Source organism: Corvus hawaiiensis, chromosome 18 (assembly GCF_020740725.1).
Source record: "Corvus hawaiiensis isolate bCorHaw1 chromosome 18, bCorHaw1.pri.cur, whole genome shotgun sequence".
NCBI classification, from domain to species: Eukaryota; Metazoa; Chordata; class Aves; order Passeriformes; family Corvidae; genus Corvus; species Corvus hawaiiensis.
In genome coordinates, this window is record NC_063230.1 from 12,114,286 (window position 1) to 12,135,431 (window position 21,146).

The window sequence follows — 21,146 nt, forward strand, 5'->3', positions numbered from 1 at the left end:
ACATGAAACAAGGGCTAATATATAAGGAATTGGCAGGCACCAAAGTCAGGCTTCTGGCAGGAGACCAGTATCCTTTCATAACTTAAAGCAGTATTACAACACATCAACAGCATAATATACTAAAATCTATCTCCATCTTCCTGCACACAACATATTGGGGAAACCCACTCACATACCCAAGGCATGTTTTCCAATATGGCAGTGGAAAGGTGAGCTCCCTGGGCTTCTGCACAGTTAAAGCACAAGCCATCCCATCCACAGCACTGTGAATACAGGCCTCCTTGGAATCTTGCTGTTGTGTGAGACAGAGTCTGTCAAGACTATAAAATGCTTCCAGGCCCATAAAGTGACTACATTAAAAATAAGCAAACATAATGCTGAATGCACAAATGCATACGTTGGGTAACAGATGATTTAGTGGACTCATTACCCTCCTCAGCACATTATGGCTCTCACTACTTGCAAGTAACAGGCCTAGAAAACAAATATATAATTTTTTTTCTTCTCCTTACTCTGACAATTCCAGCTGGTGCAATTGCAACATTAGACTGAGACGTGGCTGGCGTCAAAATCCCCTCTCTTTTTAAAGGTGCTGGAGTTACAATCACAGCTCTGGACTGTCCCTGAAAGGCAGCTGAAGAACACAATTCAGTTAGAATAGTTAATGAGACAAAACAAAAGCTGGAGATTATTTGGTATGAATAACTTGTCATTAAACAGGGGGGTGGATCAATGGGCATCTATTTGGTACTATTTCACTGCAGTATAAAATGTCACCAGTCTTCCAATAATCTCAACCCCCTTAATCCAGTACAAAGGACTTCAACACTCCAGCTATTTCTGAGTTTTCTAGCATCACTGTTTCAAGGTGAATTTACAGAGGTATGTAGTAATTCAGTGAGACGCAAAGTGTCTTCATTCTATCAGAGCTGGGTTTGACAGGAGGATGGCCATCCTCAGCTCTCCTCTCTCATCCACACTTTGGGATCTCAGACTTGCTCTGCTGATTCAGGAAGGGTCAATGACTCAATACTTCATGCTTCCTTGTATATTTCTCTTAAATCCTTTCCCTCAGCACTTCATCCAGCAGCTTCTTCCACTATCTAGTTTTACAGTTGCTTTAGATGACACACGACCACAAGACAACCAAATGTGATTGGGAATCAGCATCAAAATTCCAGAAAATATGCTAAAGATCCTGGAGTTCTGCAGTGCTTAGACAGCTAGAGGTAATTCTGAACAGCAGCAAATGTCTCCACATGAATCTGTGAAGATCTCCATATAACCAATGCAGATGTGCAGGTACTAACACAGAATTCATGTTGAAGCAGTTCTTGCCCAGTCTAGACAGAACATGACTGACCATCCTATACTAAGGGAAGAATCAGGCAAAGACACAACTTCTGTCTGGGTTTTGATAAAACTGAACCAAACATATTTGGCTTCTCTCTTGGCTGTATTGGTTCAGCTCTCCTTTGTACAAATAAAGTCATGATGCAGGAGCAGTGTCAGCACAGCTCAGTCCCTGCTGAGCCACCCCTCTGCAGGTCAGCATCAGGGTTCTGAAGGATGCACACAGAGCAGGACAGGGAGACAGTGCAGGGTTATCCAACGTCCCCTCCCTGACAGTGTCACCTGTGACTGATAACTGTGTTTTGACTCAACTGGAGTTTCTGCAGAGCCTCCATAAGAGAGGACCGTGGATTGCACAAACCTTGCGCCAGCCCTTGCGTGGGTCTGTCTGGAGGAGAGCTCTGTCACTGACACAGGGAGTTCATTCTTTGAGCATTCCACATCTAAAGCTGGAATCACAACCCTTCCACTGTTCACTGTGGTTCAGCTGGACTTATGACATCTCTATTGAGCTCAAGAGCCTACTCTCACCAGTGCATTGTGCTGCTACACAGGCTTGGCCTTTCTGACTTCCACACTTGGGGAGCTGCAACAACCAGCAACAATATTTAGAAGTCACTTTACATGATTCATGTTTCTGTTCTACACATGCATCTTTTCCAGACTTTCCTCTCAAAATCAGCACATTTATCCTGAAGTGGTGATAGCAGTGAAGTCTTGCACCTGATGAGACAATCTGTACAGGTTTTTAAGTCCTTATACCACCAAGCAGTTCTAACCCAAGATATAATGTAATTTGCTTTATAGTCTGGAAATGATTTGTTTGTCCCGAACACAAATGACAGGCATAAATGCCTTGGTTACAAGTACTAATGTTTATTCTATTGCCAAAAATAAAGCTCCAGTATTTATATAAATTCTTGGATTTGTCCCCTGAGCTTGACCTCCCAGTAGTTTAAGAACACCATGATCCCCAAACACATGCCACTAATCTAGATGAGAAACAAAGCCACTGGTTGCGATGCTCTAGAAGTAAACGGTGGAGCATTGGGAAAGTAATATATGGGGTGAGGAACAACCCAGGAAGCACTGAGAAAGTAGGAGTAAAGGCTTTCTGAAAATGAGTTGCCTACAATCTTTACTAGGTGAGAAATGCATGTCTCGACTGCTGAAGGTACATGGACTGTTGGTTTATAAGACACAATAGATAGGAACACTGCCATTAACACCCTCGTGCTATTAATCATGGACCAAACTGATCCCAGTGACATCATAAAATTAGATCTTGCATCTGTTCTTCTCAACAGTGATTCTTCTTTTTGGTGAGTAACCTCACTATCAGGCCCTGGCAGACACACCTACTCCCTAGTAAAGCCTGTTTAACAGTACTCCTCCAGGCAGGCTTTTTCTTGAATTATTGTTGCACATTTCAAGTGGCTGAAGTCACTTGGTTCCCAGCCAGCACAAGTCTAAAAACAGCCTGCAATAATCCTAAGAAAAGCATGCTGCCTGTCCTGTCCAGCCTTGAGCTTTCCTACAAGGACCACCTCAAGCAAAATTCTCCCTCCTCATCTTGTTATTCTTTGCCTTGTGCAGCACCAGTGGCTCCAAATCCCACCCAGTGTGGAGGTCCCAGGTATTCCTATCCCGACCTGAAACCCACTCCTGACTTAAAGCTTCTCAGGGGTCTCTAGACTGCTTGAGACAAAGATCTCTAGCTCCCTCAGGAGATCTCTTTCTCTCCTCTCCTAGGGGAAGGTAACACTCTCTCCCTACTACTTCCTCCTCCACTGTGGCTGAATGCTCTGAGGGGCAGTTAATCACAACAGCATCACACCTAAATCCAAGGTTTCTATGGGGCAGGAGCACAGCTGATGCAGCTACGCAGGCCATCACAGATGTTACATGGAGAGACCCCCTTCTGGAGGTCAGCTTTTCACACTCAACCAAACTGCTTCCAATCCTTGCAGCAGCCTGGAGCATCCCACTGAACAGTGCAGCCACTGCATTCAACCAGTGGATTCAGGGGTTCTGCAGACACCCTCAGAAAGCTCTATTTTAACTTATTACGTAAAGCAAGAAAAGCAAGAAGGTCTTTTCCTCCTGCTAGTCCCACTCCGAAAAGGAAAACATCCCTCCACAGTGCTCCTCACCTGGGGTGATGAAGGCATTCTTTACCAATAAGGACACTGTTTCAAGCTTCGGAGCAGGCACTATTTTTTGTGACTGTTTGGGCCTTGTCCCAGCACTGGCCAGAGGAACAGGTTTGGGGAGTGCAAATGTCAGCTGGGACTGCACCTGCGGCCGGGGCTGCCCCTGCACAACAGCAGTCTGGAAGGCCAGGTTACAAGGCACTCCTGCCCCCGGCTGCTGCGTGGCCAGGACCACGCTCTGGCTCTGGCTGAAGGTGGTGGCAGGGGCGTTGTGGGTCAGCGTGGCAGAAGCCGTGTGAGTGATGACCGTGGATTCACAGAGGCCGAACTTGGGCGTTTCTGGAGCAGCGAAGGCGGCGGGCGCAGGGCTCAGGCTGGAGCTCAGCGGCACCACGGGCAGCGGGGACTGGTGCTGGGCACTCGTGGGTTGCAGCAGTGGCAGGGACGTCGGGAACACTGACATAAAAGTTTGTGGCCCGCTGAGAGACGAGTCGGGAGGGAAGTCTGCTGGCTGGATGAAAGATTCCTCGCTTCTAATGCTGGAGCACTGGTCTGCAACGACGTCAGGAATGACAGGAGCAGGTACTGAGGAAGGAATCAGTCCATCACTGATGTTCCCTGCTGGAAGCGTGCTGGGCAATGAACCCGACGGCAGGACAGGAGACTGAGAGACAAGGAAACATCACTGATTCAGACATGTCTGAACTCCTCCTGAGAAGGACATGGCTCATGTCAGAGCCTTCTGTTTTAAACCTCTCTTACCTGGGAAGAGTGGCTGTTGCTGTCTGTGGTAGCTGAGCTGACAGCAGACACAGAAGGGAAATAATTACTGGAGCGACTGGGCGTGAATAATTCTGAAACATGAACAGTCACTTATAAATTTTCTACTTTCCATACTCAAGGTACAGCATTGCTAGATCCTAAAATTCACAGGAATATCAGAATTATTTAGCAAATAATGAAACCATGAGATTTTTGCTTCATACAACTGCTGTTGACTGAGCAATAAATTGCTGTCTCCCAGAGGAACTGATCTCTTTGGGATTGACTTCATCAACTTTGATGCAAACTGGGACACTGCAAAAATTAATCCTGTTTAAGTTTCATCTACACACAGACAGCCAAGAACTGATCCTCAGTGCAGTCCCACAAAGTACAGTTATCTGATGCAGACTGCTTGCAGAGCTAGCAAACAGATGTATGACTCTTTACTTCCATGAAGAGCCATAACCATCAAAGTTGTCAGCAGTGGTTTAATGTCATATGGAATTCTTGACAGTGCCATAAAACATTCAAAGACAAACAAAATATTAAATGTCTTCATCAGTAAGAAGTGTGAAATGAGGAAACCTTAGCTATCTGTAACACTTAAACTTATTTTAAGACCTAGTTCAAAATCACAGCAATATTTAAGAAATTAATGAACTCTACATATGATTCTTACCCTGAAAAGGCTCAAAAGTATCCATAAAATCAAAATTTGGCTGGAGAGGAATAAGCCCTGGTTGAATCATATCAGCATTTCCTAAGTGTCCTGCAAAATTCAGGAGATGGATTAGATTAGCTTCACATCACTGACATAATAACAGCAGTAGGATTAAAACACTCCACAGCCAGGCTTGGCAGAGATGTTACAGAAAAACTGCTGCTGAAAGGAACTGAGCATCTGCTTCTCTTCAGAGCTACAGCACAGTCCAGAATTCAAAGCCATTGAGGAATGAAACTTTCAGCTAATAAAATGGAAGGGGTGCAACCTGAAGGCTCTGACATCTGGGATTGCCAAGCTCGGACGTCTCCTGCTCCCAAACCTCCTGCACTACACACACAGCCTCGCTGGGAAGCACAGCCTGACCCACCGCAGCTCACAGCAGAGTATTGTAAAGTAAACCACCATCCTTTAATTTGCCTTGAGTACAATTCATGTAAACCATGGCTGCTCTGGAGTTGCTCAGACATCCATGCAGCAAGGATGGTGCACAGTGGACGTGTGCCGTCCCATCAGACAGTCAGAGCCTCCAGACAGAGCTGAACAGCTCTTGGGATTGTTTGTACAGATGCGACTTGGCACTGGCTGTACTGGACAAACAAAAATACACAGGCACTCCCTTAAAAATACACACACAACTATGCTTTGAGATAAATCACAATGCCTTCACCACTGATAAAGTAAATACTGCTCTTCAGAGCAACATTAGGGGGGCAAAGCTGGGAGCAGCACCTAAGAAGCTAAGATAGAAATTAAATTTGGATCATTAATTGGGATTCCGTAACCTACAGAATCATAAGACAGCCACGCTCCCTGATCTGTTTTTATCTGTATCAGCAATATAAGATAGATTTCTTAGGCAAGGCTACAAGAGCAGCAAAGCAACAAACCAGAGTTTTTGTAGGGGTTCTCACTGCAACATAGTTACAGCCAACAAATACCTATGTCCCTGGAATTTGGCCAGGAAACCAGCTGATGTGAAGACAGAGTGGAGAACAGGGTGTCGGTGAACTCGGACATGAGCATGTCTGCATCCAAGAGGCTGCCTTCCTCCATAGGGACAGGGGTTTCTCTGCCATACCTTCTTTTTTGCCAGAGAACCACATCATCATCCTGTCAAAGCAAAGGAAGAGAGGTCAGGCTGCCTAGACAATGCCAAAGCAGTCTGGTGCAGATCTATGAAAGCAGCCCTCATTTTTCACATTTTTAAAGAACCTCTCTTTGAGGAGCCATTAAATGGACTGAAACACATCAGTGGTGCTTCTGATACACCAACAACTTCAGCTCACTGAAATACCACAACATTCTGGGAAAGGTTTTTGTCCAAAACCCAGATGTTGACTAGAGGATGTAAGACAAATAACAATACTTCCTTGTTTGATTGATTACACAAGTATTTTTGCACCTAGTTTAACAATCCCTTGGTTTGAATAAAGATTAAAACCAACATGAATAGCCAGAATGCAAACAACTCCGGTCTTGTGAGATGTATCTGAAATTCTGAAGTGAAGTGTAATTGTACTCCGAGTTTGCACAAGACACTTTTTGCCCATGAAAAATACAACATAATGTGACTTGGCTTACTCATCCCTCACTACAGGCTGAGTTAAACTGCACTGCCTTGCAAAAACAACAGAACAGCGCTTCTGATCATCAGTTTATACACCCAAAGTAGGTTTGATAGCTTAAGGGGACATACTAAATGGCGATACCACTGTTTGTTCAACCATTTTGTCCTTTTTTAGGATCCTGGCATATTATCTGCCTCAGCTGAGGGCACAGCAGGAAGATCTGCAACATGTAGCTCACACATCTTCACAGATCCAGTTAAACAAGCAAGGCAGCAGTGCCAGTTACAACTCAGTAACAAGATGAAATCATGTGCCAGCCCTCAAAGAGATTGATCTCTCTGGGTATGCAATGCTGATTCCCATTTCATCTGTCACAGCGCTTTACATTCAACCTCTCCTCCATCCAATTTAAGCTACAAATCTTACATTGCTCTCTAAGGCACAGAGCATTAAGGTGTCTAACCTTAATTAAGGCTTAAGCAAGATGCTTGTCTTTAGATTTTAATCAAAGCAAGCTACTGCATGTTACAGCTTTGTTATCTACTGCGGGTTCTACAAGCATAAATGCTGCCACTTCTCAGTGGTGTTACCTACCCTGACCAAACTTGAAAGATCTTCATCTTTATGTTTCTGTAACTGCAAAAGGAGAACAGAAGAGATGGTAAAGTCAGAATAGGTCCTGTATGTGCCAGTAGAAGACCTGATTTGCAAAACTTTTAAGACCCAATCATGCACAATCAGTCCCAGCACAACAATTTTTATTTAAGTGGAACTAATCCAATGAGCACGTCTGTACCAGCTTATCATCTGTTTTAAGTACTCTTGCATGCCAGAAAAAGCAATAGAAAAACTCAAAAAGCAACAACATACTGATCAAGCTCAAGTAAACTACCAACAGACCCTTTTCTTGAAGTACGTTCTCCACTTGTGGTATTCCCTGATGACTATTTCAATTCTTCGTTTCCAGTATTTCCCTTCTGTTGCAATGGCCTGAGAACACAAACACATACCATGAATTACACGGAATCACATAAGAGCTGAATATTCAATACATTTCCAAGCAAATATTCAGGCATAAAAAATGCAAAAGAAAGCATGCTAATTCTGTTTGAGCTCATGTATCAGCAGCCCACACTGTCCCAGAGTTCAGCTATCACAGAGCAAATCTGACAGTACTAACTTCATCTTTCCCACAAAAACCAAACACGAGATGACATCTGACTGCACTGTCAGCATCTCCCACAGCAGCTCAACCATAACCAAGAGTTAAGAAATGGCAAAAAAACTCCCTTTAAAATTAATTTACTGAAATATAACATATAAAGCACACAATATCCTGTGAATTTCACAAGGTCACATGCACAGACACACACATAAGCAAAAGCTGCTATGAATGACACAAAGCAATAGAAATCTGATGTCCAGCTCAGGGAGAACCTTGCAGGCCACACACTGATGGCAACAAAAGGATCAGACAATATGGGTCTTCAATGTATCACAGAGAGCAGTGTGTAAGTTGGGGAGAGCAGACTAATGAGAGCCTTAACTTTGTGTTCGAGGGTCACTTTCAACACAAACATCAACACTGTTCTTTCAAAAACCTGAGACATTTCCACAAACTCATCTGGAACTCCTTTGAGTTATAAATTATTCTAGAGTTATGCAGTATAGAGAGAGTCACATATTGCCACATCAAGGGCCTCACTGGTTTTCTGCAAGGAGCCAGAGGGCAGATGTTAGTTTTCATTTATGTTCACAGGAGCACAAAAATGAAAGAACACAAATTCATATTTGCTCTGTCTGCGAAACTACCTTGACACAGAAAAAGAAATTACTTGTTCTCTTGAAACCACACCTTGCCAATTACACAAAATACAGAAAACTCTCCCAAGGTCACTTAGATTCAGTCCTGAAAACAGTCATCACTCTGATTTCCCACCAACTTCCAATCAGAAGTGGCTGTCAAAATCTTAACTATTCAAATAGCACTTCTATGACTTATGATTCATTAAACTACAACATTAACATAAGTTACACAGATAACAAATGTCCTTCTGGTTGCACCTTGATCATCTTAATGTGATGAACTCACAAAACCAGGTTCACTCTGGTTTTAATGGTTCCTTCTAAATAAAAACAGAGCACAGATTGGCTATGCTGCCCTTGTTTCCAGCAGACCCAAAATCCTGTTACAAACTCCAGAGCCTGTTCCTGGGGTTTCACACACCTCTGGCCGACGGTGCTCATCGACGTCCACGGAGCCGTCCAGTGGGGTCACAAAGTGGCACACGGGGTTCTTGCGCTTCTCCAGGTCTGAAACAACAGCAAAAATGCAACTGCTGAGCATGTGCAGGGCCGGCAGAGAGCTCTGTCACTTCGGTGGCAAGGTGTGACAGCGGGTCTAGCCAGGATTCCTTCCCGATAAACAACAGAAACAGGGAGATCTTGGGCTGTGCTGGGAGCACTCAGCACATCCCCAGTGCAGGCACATCTAGGAAAGCCCTGATCCAATGGCACTGGCTCTGAAACGTCAGGCCTTGAGCAGATTCCTGAGCTTTTCACTAGACGGTAATTTCAATTCTCTTGTTCTCACCGATGTCTCACGAAAGACCCGCCCCCAGCGCGGTACTTACACTGCATGTACCAGGCCCTCCAGATGGCGTTATTGAGACGGATTTTATCTCTCCACTGAAGCTTCAATCCCTTAAAATTTTTCCATTTTGGTGAAACCAACCTTCCGCTGCAACAAAACAGACAACGAATCATTCTGCTTTCAGTTTTTCTCTCCTTCCTTTCAAGGCAAAGCATCCCCCTGTAACAGCCAAACTGTCAACAGATAAAACAACAACAAGCCACACTTGGCCAGTCACAACTTCTGCTTTTTCCACAGCTCACTGAGCCAGGAGCCACAGATGAACCCAGTCTTCAAGACTCCTCCATGTTCTCATCCATGAGAACTAAAAACTGTCACAACTGGTCTCACAGATATCAGCAGGAATTCAATTCATTTCACCCACACTTTTCTCTTTGCCAGTATCACACCTTTTCAAATCCCCTCCTATGAGCTTCCACCAACTGGGAACAAGATCACTCAAAATTAAGAGGCTTCTGCATTGTTTGGTCACATATAGTTGTGGCTTGGACCTTTTGAAGTCCATTCTTACAGTTCCATTTGATTTTTCCAGGCTTGTAACACTGGGAAGGAAGAATGAAATGCCAGTTCTGGCCCACAAAAAACCACAACCCACCAATTCTACACTGCTGGTAATCAGAGCTGGGCACAAAGGAGTACCAACAGGCTAGAAAGAGTAACTTTTCTCCAAGGAAAGGCAAGGCCGGAAAAAAAAATGGCTGATCCTGGGAGGTGGAAGGGAAATGGAAGGAAAAAGGAAGAAGCAGCAGGGATTCCAGTAAACACTGTATAAACACAAACTACCCAGCCCTTAAAACACACCTTTATGAATCATTAATCCATACTATTGACGGGGCAGAGGAAGTAGGAAATACTCATAACACAGTAAATTTCAAGCTGGAGATTAAAGTATGGGAACTGTGCCTATCCCAGGTTCTCCCTCCTGTTTTTGGGAGTTTTAGCCCCACATCTTCTCAGCTGCTGCTTGTGCAACCTTGCTATGAGGGAACTGGACCAGCAGTACCAACTGGAACCCATACAACAACAAAGGAAACAGGGTCACCTTGGCACACTACAAGCATCAGGTCAAGAGGCACAACAAGAAGGAGCAACAGGAGCAATGTCACCTACAAACTCTATGCCCTCTCAGAAGAGATCCTTGAGCACGTGGTCAGTCTGGAATGGTCCCTGCCATGAACTGCAGTGGCAGTGGAGATGTACCAGCACAGACAGTGCCCCACCAGTCAATTTGCCTCACACATTCAGTACAAATTAACTCAGAGAGGAATTATTTATCCTTAAAAGCCCATTTCACATTTAAGCTCTAAAATTGCTGTGCAAATAGGAAGCACATCCTACAGAAGTGCCAGGCACTTCTCTTAGCTCACCAAAGCCCATGTATAGAGCCTGAGGCTGGAGAAGTGATGATTCCCAGTTTCCTATTTGGTCTGGGAAACCTCCCAACAGCAGCTCTTCTTAAAGATATCTTTTAATAAAACTTGCAATACTATAAACAAGTAAAAAGTTCTCAGCCTAAACAAAAGCAACCAGAATGCCAGAGCTGCCAGTAACAGGATATTAAATGAACATTTTTTCACATATTTGGTTCACCATTTCTTTCCTCCCTTGCTGACACCACAACTCCCGTCACACTCCAGTATTCCCACAACTCTGACAGTAGCAGAGAAGCAAATGCCAGACTTCAGCCAAGTGACAGGTGAAGAAAACCAGCTCTGCTCTTTCAATTTTACTACTATATAAAATGTCAGTTGTGGCAACAGGTTGTAGCAATGCACCAGCAGGTGAGTTGTTGCCCGACTGCGAAAATTTTTTTTTTCCTCCTTGTCCTCTTTAAAAATAAACTGCAATGCTCTTGTATGCACAACGAAGCAGATGAAGAGACCAGGTATGAACCACACTAAAAGGATCATTCCCAGCAGCAAGAGAACAGGTATATGACCAAGTTGTGAGCCCTGTCCATGCCCAGCTTCCCCTTTGGGGTGTAGGCTGTACACTGGGCTATGCTACAAGGCTCTGCTGTGGCCTTTGGGATGCTGGTGCTTGATAAAAAATAAAAGTATAAACAAAATTTGGTATATGAAATAGAACATCAGCACTCCCAAGACAAGCAGACTTGCTGGAGCAAGCAACTTCACTGACTGGGAGTGAGAGCAAACCATGTCAACTATTAGCAAGGAATAGAAAACTCACTGTTAATGTATTTTGCTCTCTTTTCTCTGTCACTGGGCTCTAAGACACTCAGTACAATCAGATCTGTATGGTCACAGTCATTTAGGAAATCCTTCTGGATTACTTCTTTTCAGTGGTGCATTCATATGCCACTTTTTGAAATACATCTCCCAAAACTCCACTTCTAAATTTCAAGACTTTTAGTTTATGGAAAGATCTCCAACTATTTTATCTCACTGTTACCCAGCCCACGTGTCAGGGCAGAGGGTGGATCTCCCATCACTGCAAACTGTCCCAACACCTTCAGCGTTCACTGCACAGCCAGCTCTGCCTCAGAACCACCGCACACCTTATCTTTCCTTCTAAACCCAGACTAAAGCACATCTTTTCCTGTTTCTCATCTGTACATTAACAGTTTGGAGACAGGAGATTACCGTGCTGATGCATCACCAGCACTGACAAAGTGCCCACATGCCTTTGAGTAAGAAATCTGTCAACTTAATGTTCATCTCTTCTGTGTGACTCGACAGTTTGCCAAAGCAACAAAACTCTAATTATCTGCACTCAGAATAACAAGAGCAAATGCTTTTCTATAAAAAGACTAAAAGGAACTGTAATCAAGTCTGGTACACTCCTTGCATCTTCAAAGAGCTAATTAAAACTGGAATTAAAACACAAACAGTTTAAAATATTTTCAATTACATTCTTAGAAAATGCTAAACAAGACTAGTACATCAAAAGAAGGAAGTGATTAAGAACCTATTCTTAAAATAATTATTATTTTTAGTTCCCATGGGAGCAAAACACAAGTCCAGCTTGAGGTCAGAAGTGAAACGACTTCAGCCTCAGTGGAGAGGAATCAGCATGAAACTGACAACAATATTTAGACACTATTCCAAATTCCAAAGTCAATGGACAGTCAATTACTTTGAACACTGTGACTGAGAGCAGCTGCCTAACTGAAAGCAGGCTTCGGATTTTAAAGCAGCAAAACAACAGGGGAAAAAAGAAAAAAACCCAAACAACTGGAGACACCATCTGGCTGCTGCTCCTGCCAGTTCTGTAAGACCACGCCAACTCCTAGAGCAAATGTGGAGCAACTTCCCAACAAGTCACTGTGTACCTGCAGTACAGCCCAACAGCACACCCATGGTCCTGGCCCCCTCTCCAACAGCTGCTGCAGCTCTGCAGGGATGCTGCTTCCAACCAGGGGAACAGGAGAACATCCCAAGGGAGAATGGGACCCAACAGTGCACTGTACAAGCCAGGACAGCTGCACCCACAGCATGTGGGAATGCTGGTGCTGCACAGAGGGTGCCCAAGATGAGGAACACAAGGAGCCAGGCTGGAGGGTGCATCCTGCAGGGAACACTGCCGCCAGAAGCTCAGCTCATGCAAGCAATGCCGGAGAAAGAGGTGACTTTCACGTTCTCCTCGCTATCACACATAGCATAGCAAAGCAGCTGAAAGCCATCTGACAGGTAACTAGCAATGCATTCCAGCAGCTCAGCTCAGTTTCCCATGCAGAAATCTCCACCTCCTGAGTCCAAATGCCCTCATCAAGTGATTTGATCACAGCAAACCAGCCAAAAGAGCTGGAAATCCACTTGGACGCAGTTGCCCCAGCGTGCTTTGCAGGAGTCGCCGGGCTGTCACAGGAGAGGCTGCAGCCACCCGAGGCTGCCACTTCCATTTGCTGCAACTTTCACCTACAAGTCCTCAATACACCAAGAGAGGCTGGAGTCCATTCCCAAGGTTTTTTTACGTGCTGTTTCCCAGCTCAGAAACCTCCTCAGGCAACTGGGATCCAAGCAAGCAGACAGGTAACACAGCACTGATCTCTCACAGCTCTCCATTTGTAAAATGCCAGTGAAAGCAGCTGTGTTTTAAAACAATTAGATACCTTCAAACATCACAAAATTTGCAACAAAGTACAAGAAACAGATATCCACTGTGAGAGTGTGATCCAATTCCCTTCAACACCTTTGATTTCTAATTTTTTCTTCAATCAACTGAAATGTAATTAGGGAGCAGCTTTGTATTCTAACAGTACCCTGACAGTATCCACAGTATTACAAGCAAAGTTTTGCCTCTGAGAATCTCATCATTTCGTTCCAGGTTAATAACACTCAGTTAATGATCTTGCAGGATATTTTAGTGATGCTTTTGATTCAGTAGAGACAAGGCAAAGGGGTTACCTTCTTTCTTAACAGACACACGTGAGATGCCATTCAATGCTGCAAAATTTAAACCAGTAGCTCTCCCTAGCACTGAAACAACACTAATATTAATTAATAAATTCAATGAGAAACTCCTTCCAACATCTGTAGAAGCACGATCAAGCTCTGAGATGACTCACAACAGAAGAATTCCCTGTTCTCCTCCCTTAATCAGAGGATTTTAAGATGGACTTCAGTCAGCATAAAACCACATGACACAAGCACCCTCCGGATTTGGGCAGAAAGGGACACTTATCTGTATGCAAACCCAGAAGAAATTTGGGGATTCTTCATTAATTTCTAGCATTAAGAAACACCAGCATTTTAGGAAACTGTTTTCTACAAAGAGCACTGAAGGGGCAGAGAAGCAGACTTTAAAATATTGAGATAAATTCCATATATCCTCCACTTAACAGGTGGTTCGAATACACGTCGACTAAATGGAAACTATATGGTATAGTACAGCACAGCTTCTGGGTTTTACACAGCTCAAATGCTTTATTCAGCTGTTTCTGATTCAACTTGCAGTTGCCCAGTTTTCATCTCCCTCAGAAACGCTCACAACAGTACCACAGCCTTATGTTTAAATCCTTTTCTAACAGAAGGCAATAGGGAGGATTTTGCTGTAAACATCAGCCTGAAAAATCCCCTTTTCCCATTCAGAAAAATCCAAGTTCATTCTCCATACCATGACATTTAAAAGTTGCTGAGCAGGAATTCTAGCTGGGAAGTGATCTTGGGATTGTAGTGAACTAAATGCTACACCAAGTAAGAAACCTTTAAAATACCCTCTGAGGGTGGAATGCAGGATCTCCTCCTTAAAGTAAGGAAAGAGTGAATTACATGCCCATGGCTACAAAGTGTGCGAGTGACAGTGCTAGAAGTAGGACATGAATTGCAGGGACAAGGAAAATCTCTGGCTACATTTGGCTCCCTAGCTCAGGAGGTGTTATTTTTTCTCTTGCACTCAGAGAGCACCTGGCCAAGATCTATCGTAGATGGAATTTAAACACAAACCTCCAAGCGCTGTGGTTTAGATTCCACAGGCCTGTCCTGCTGCCCAAGTATGTACTCCCAGCAAGCCCAGCAGATAGGCTGGAAAGCAGCTACTGTCTGTGTGTCCGCAGGAATCACTTCTACAGACCACTGGAGTCTAGTGTGCTATGGTTGTAAACAAATTATTTTGGTTTCAAATCTGAATTTTGTCCATTCAGTCTACGGGAACAAGCTACAGAGAAGTCCTGTGTTTTCCTGTTTAGGTAACGGATTCCCACTGCCCTTGTGCTAAAACAACTCTTTTTTGCCTTATTAGCTCCAGCCTCAAAACCCACTTCCTCTGTGCCTTCCCCCAGTTCCTTCCTGTACATGATCATGCAATTTTTTGAGGTAGGATAAGAATTTTACTTTTATTACAAGTAATGGCAATAAGGCTCTTAAGTAACAGGACAAAAATCTGCTTTGGTAGTACAGTAGCTAAATAGATTAGCTTTCCCAGCAACACAGAAAAGGAACTTTCTGGCTCCTCCCCAGCATTTTTTTTTGAAGGCGTGGTTTTAGTTTGTTTTTTAATCTCCAATCTGTTTTGTTGGGGAGTTGGGCCTGTCAGCTCAGCTCTCCAAGAGCCAAAACTAACAGTATTTCCCCAAACAAAGGTTCATTCAGAGAATCAGATTATATGCATTGTGTGTTGGAGCAAAGGGGCATGCAAGAGAAACCAAAACATTTCTACACGGCGTGAATGTGTGTAGGACTGGCGAGGAGACCACGTTTTAGCATCTTACTATTCCTGCCTACAATGTTAATCCCAGCTGCAGCCTGAGGATACTAATCCCAGACAGAGCTCATTTTAAAAGCCAGATTTAGGGCAGGTCATTTGCTTGGTTACCTGGTTCATCCTCCTTACCTGAAATCCTCCCACAGTAGCAGGCTCAGCGTTGTGGAGGGATGTTCTATTCCCCACAGACCACAAAGGACAGCAGGGAGCTTTGTGCTGAAGTTAAATCAAACATTTTAAAACAACCAAAACGTCCCCTCACTATTTGATTTATCTCCTTTTAAAAATAATACTTCCATCTTGAAGACAGAGATATTGGATCAGAGAAGTATTTTTCCTCTGTCATGAGCATTATCTATTAAGAAGTGTTAGAAAAATAAAAATGAAGATCAAATTTAGCCACTGGCAAATTGGAATTGCAACACCTGCTAAGGAACATGTTATCTGGACTGATTTCACGCAGGCATGCTCAGGTATGCACCTCCTGAAATGGAACAGGAAAGTAGAAAGGTCAGCTGTGTGCCAGAAGCAAATACTCCTGTCCCAACAAATCCACAAGAAACTTTGATTTATTTATATTATAAATTCAACGCTATTTTAAGCTTGGAAATTTAACTTAATTTGCATAAACGAAAGTTTGCTGTGCCTGGGCTCTTCCTCTGATAACCTCGTCTACACCGGACTCAGGAATGACCAGGCAGGTGTTGTGCCAAGGCAGCCTCCACAGGGAGAGCTGAAAAACTCATGTTTTGAGAGCATTATCACACCTACCCGACAGCTTTTCATACCACCATCATTGTGTCAACCAGGGAAAGGAGCCTCATGCTGCAGTTTTAGCCAAACACAACATGGACAAGGTCAGCTTGTGCAGGAGGAGGCTGCACACACAACCTGCAGCTGGGAAGACCACTGAGAAATGCCTTCGCCAGATGCAGGTTTCATGCAGGTTATGAAAGGGTGAAAAGAGCACTGGGCAAACATAAAGAACAGTACAAATATCAAAGAGACTTGAAGGCTATAGTGTCCTTCAGCCAGTGGTTATTTAAAGACTCAGAATATTTAGACAGTTTCTCATTTCCAGTCAGAAATCAAAGGATATTTCTAGAAATGTTCCTGCTTTTCAGACACTTGTCCAACAGTGGCTCACTTTAGTACAGAACTGGAACAGCAAGAAAAGAAAAAAGCTTAAGTAATGTCATTAATATGTCAGCCAAAAGGCTGAGAAAATGGGCCTTACCATCACATCTCTCACCACTCACCCTCCCGAAACCTCTCCCTGATCCCTGCTGTCCTTAACTTTGTCCCTTTACAAAAGTCACATACTTTGTAGCTTTATAAACATTAACACTTTATAAAATGCCACACACTTCCACTGTCAAAAATCAGGACCTTCTTAAAGAACTACCAGAAACCTCATCATGGAAAAAGAGGCTGACACAGAAGTGACACAGTGCTCTGAGATCCAGGCTCAGAGGCGAATCCCACCCCTTTCATTGCCTAAATCTGAAATGCCATGATGGAGAGCTGCTGCCCATGGGCACAAAGTGTGTCAGTGGCAAAGCAAGGACAGAACACCAGCCAAACATATCCTGGCCACACACCCCACACTAGAAATGCTACCAGCAAGAGAAAGCTTTAGCAAGGATTAGGTTTACATTTTTCACATCAGATCAGTACATTTGGTTTTCGTTCTTTGTCAATACATTTGGTTTTCCTTCTTTTTGAAGTGATTCCTGTGCTCTCATGCATGGTGGAAAGAAGTGACATTTTTAGAGCTGCTTCAGTATAAAGGGAAGTGATCCTACTTACTTCAATGTCTTCAAATTTTCCACTTCTTCCTAAGACTTGATTTCTGCCACTGGCTTTTCATCAAACTTCTCAGAATCACAATATTCACTACAAGAGCTGTTTCCCAATACAGATGATCAGGAACTGATAGGGTTTTGCAGTACACCTCCATTTTCATTTAAAAGGATGGCTGTTGGTGAGGACCCTGTTGTATGGAGAGCTATAAATGTGTCAGGATCTTTTTGAACATTAAGGCCCCAGCCTAGATTAATGAACTGATCAAGATGTGATGATCTGGGACTTAAAAGATTCTTCATACACGGAGCTTCTGAAAAACCCAAACAAACCCTATCAGCATGGCAGATCAGCCCAGCTCTCTGAGCAGCACACATACATACCACCAGAGCCCAGAGCTGTTTACCATGCTCGAGAAACATGAAACCAACACTTCTTGTGCAGAGGATACTGTAACATTCTCTGAACAACATTACAAGCCTATAAATATACTGCAAAACTTCAGGGATCTTATTCTGAAAGTGCCTTAAGGGTTTGCAAAAGCAGAGATGCTCCCCCAGCTCTCCCCTTGTGACACAAAGCTTTCATCCCAGCTGTCTGCAGCCAGCTCCCTGCAGCTTGAAAAACACCAGGCTGATTCCCAAATTCAGTTATTACAGACTCAAGACTGCAACAACACACACAGTTTATTCAAAGTTTACATAAAAGCTGAACCAGAAACTACAGAAGAGACAGAAGCAGGCTAAAGGCACCATTGTGTTACTACTGAAACTACTCAAAGATCAATCAAAATCCCATAGAAAGATGATGCAGGGAGAAAACTCCTTCAAGAATTAACATAAAACAGCCTGGAATGTGGAGAGAAAAAAAAACAAAAGCCTCTAAAAGGTCATGCACAACTCACTGGAAAAGTGTCCACTCAGAGCTTTCTTGGATCTGTGTGCAAACAAGTGCTTTGGCCATGCTTCAGCAAAAACAGCCCTTCAATTCATGGTGAACATCCCATGGCCCTGTGCATGGTCCTGCCATGGAGGCAGCCACATCTCAAACACAGCAGTGACATTCCCCAAGATCCACCCATCCAAGACCACAGATTCCCAGAAAGGCTGAACATTTAGAGAACATAGACTGGAAAACAAACTTTCACTTCTGGGTCACCAGTCAAATGGGAGCTGTGAAGATTTGTCTGCTGCAATGCAGGAAAGGCTGTGTGAGTGACCCTTCCTTAATTAATTGGGACACGGGGCTGGCAGGAAAGCAGCTAATGCTCCTGCCACATAATCCTCACCACGCTTTTCCCAGATGGCTCTCGTGGCCTGTCTAGGATTGGACAGGCCAAGGGCAGTGCCAGGTTCCCACACGCAGATGGAGAGATCATCCCTGTCCTTAGTGGCTCCAGTCTCACTGAATTGTTGGGTCTGTGACTTTATAATGATGATGGTTATGGTAACTATGCACAGCACAGGGCACTGATGAATGTTTCATAGTAGTTAACTTCATAAAGCAGTATTCAACCTTACTATATGTGGTGAATGTCAGAGAAAGACCTTGTTTTACTGCATCATACCCTTTAAAGTCATTCCCTTGCTCCCAGTAACCACCATGATTAAATATCAAGCAGCAAAATGGTTCAGAAATTCTCATACCATTCACCTGTGCACCAGCTAAAAGCTGGACTGACTTTCTAATGGACTGAGATGGTTCATGTCCCAAAGCAAGTGGTGACTTCACCAGTAAAACATGTGACAGTATCAGCACTTTCACAAATCTTACTACAAGCAAAACAACAACAAATTCACTAAATGACCCTCACTCAAGTCTTTTCTTTGAACCGTGTTCTTCCTATGTGCCAAAATCACATAAAACCAGCCTCAACTTTCATTCTGTAGAGTCCTGTCCTGGGGACATGACAGTCCCTTGGGAATGCTCATGTGAAAGGTAAATAACACTTTTTACATGTTTATTGCTTTGGAGAGAAGCAACCTCTCTTAAATTTCCTAGGATTTGTCTCCCCATTTCCAAAAGCCTGCTACATCCACCCAGCCTATAATCACCACATGCCAAGCTCAGACACCAAGCCTACTAATGTGCTAATAAAAACTGCTAATAAAAGTTTTAGTCTCCTTAAGCTCTGCTAAGATTTTTACTGGAGATTTGAGGGTTCTACTTGTACGACTGGATTCTAAAAACAGATGGGATCCACGCTGAGTTCCTAAACAACAGCCTTCACAGACCAAAATTTTATTAGAAACAATAATGAATTAACTTTTATTGCAGAATTCTATGCATCTACTTGCAGAGCTAAGCTGTGCTCTTCAGTAACATTTGCCGATTTGATAAAGTAAGTAAGTGCAATTTAATCCCATGGTTTCCATTAAGGGTTAACAATTTCACACAGCATGAGAGACAGACCAGGACTTAGGAATGCCTCTGGTTCCCATGGGGTTTGATTGCAGATTACCCCTCCACACAGGAGGAATGACTCAGATCACAGCTTCATTCCAGTCACAAACATAGTGGCTCTGTGCTTTCACAAGACCCTGGAATACCCAGCACCTCCAGGCAGCCTGTGAGGGAAGGCAGCAGCACAGAACGGGGCTGCTACCACAGAGAGCAGCCACAGCCACACACTCTGGCCTTATCTGCAGCTTCCAGAGACCAAATGCTGCCTGGAATTTTTTCCCAGCTGATACTAAAACACTGTGTAGCTCACTCCAGCACTTGGCACCTGCTTAGGAAGAGCTGTAAGAACACCCACCCAGGGTGCCACAGGTCCAGCCTTCCCCATGCTCAGTCCCAGCAGTGGGTGAGCAGGTGCTTGGGGAAGGGCCAGAACAGGACAAGCTTGTCCCTATGGTGTTCCTGCCAACTCCCAACAACCAGCCCCTCTCAGCTCTAAAGGAAAATTATATTAGCAAGTATATTAACTCACTCCCTAGAAGTGAACTGGAAGAACTACACAGGTTCTCTTTTTGCTGTTTATAGACACTTTCCCCCCCCAGCTGAGTATGTATATTGATTTGGCAGGTCTCTGCTTTGAAAAGGGAGGGATAATGACATTTTTAGTAGAGAACAGCCACTGTGGTGACTACTGCAACAGCTTGGATGCCTCGGCTTTTGGATATATTGCTTTGGTTTCCCATTTATTTCACAATCTCTGTTTCTATTTTCAACAGGTTTTAGGTGTCAAACATGGTTGCTAATAATTACCTGACGTGAGTACAGTTTCCTCCTTGAGAATATTTGTATTCCTGATCAAGTCAGTTCTCCCATCCCAACACTAGATTCATTTGGAGTAAGTTGATGACATGCAAAGAGCTTCTCTGGCTCTGTAACGGATCTAAATATTTCACAACCATATCCAAATCCTTTGACTTAGTCCTTCCTTTCTAGAAGTTTCATATCCTCTAACCCAGAAGTCATTTTTGTATGTGTTCCCAGGTGGCGAACCTGTTCCCCCCTCTACAACCCCTGCACTCAATTTTCTTTCTCAGAAGCCATGTTTTAAAGAGCAAAAGCAAGTAGGTCATTTCTTTCACTGCTTCACACTTTCCCATATCTGGCACACCACCAGCATATTTTCTATCTAAGTTCCCTCAACCTCCATCCTGCAGGAACAGATATTTAGCAAGCAAACAGAAAGCTGGACTGAGCGGTGCAGATAGCAATATGCAGGAGTTTGTACAGGGAAACAGTGATACATTCTCTGGACACTGTACAGGACGAGCTAACATGAGAAGCATGACACGCAACATCCAGACCTTGGTGTGCTGCTAACAGACAAGCACATTTCAGAGCTCATTCCTGAATCCCCAACACAGCTTAGCAGGACCAGGACTTCGCTGTGTTGCCTCTCACTCAAATACTGGGAGTTCTCCTGATGCACAGATGTCACTGCAAATATTAACAACAGAGCTTGACTAGCCATGTCTAAGCTTACTCAGACTACAGCTTCTATATAAACA

At 43.7% G+C, this 21,146-nt stretch overlaps 1 protein-coding gene across 2 annotated transcripts in view; it reads right to left on the bottom strand.

Moving 5' to 3' along the window:
• The window catches only part of LOC125335239 (MLX interacting protein), a 45,528-nt gene that overhangs the window by 12,923 nt on the left and 11,459 nt on the right, over nt 1-21,146 (bottom strand). Inside the window, exons 2-10 of one of the 2 annotated variants that reach the window (XM_048322712.1) lie at nt 9,197-9,303; nt 8,791-8,876; nt 7,464-7,553; nt 7,158-7,199; nt 5,934-6,105; nt 4,951-5,040; nt 4,269-4,360; nt 3,507-4,170; nt 513-634 (exon numbers count right to left, since the gene is read on the bottom strand). In XM_048322712.1, coding sequence (XP_048178669.1) covers nt 513-634; nt 3,507-4,170; nt 4,269-4,360; nt 4,951-5,040; nt 5,934-6,105; nt 7,158-7,199; nt 7,464-7,553; nt 8,791-8,876; nt 9,197-9,303 — 1,465 coding nt within the window. The remainder of the gene's footprint in view (nt 1-512; nt 635-3,506; nt 4,171-4,268; nt 4,361-4,950; nt 5,041-5,933; nt 6,106-7,157; nt 7,200-7,463; nt 7,554-8,790; nt 8,877-9,196; nt 9,304-21,146) is intronic. The other variant, XM_048322713.1, reaches the window with a different exon arrangement.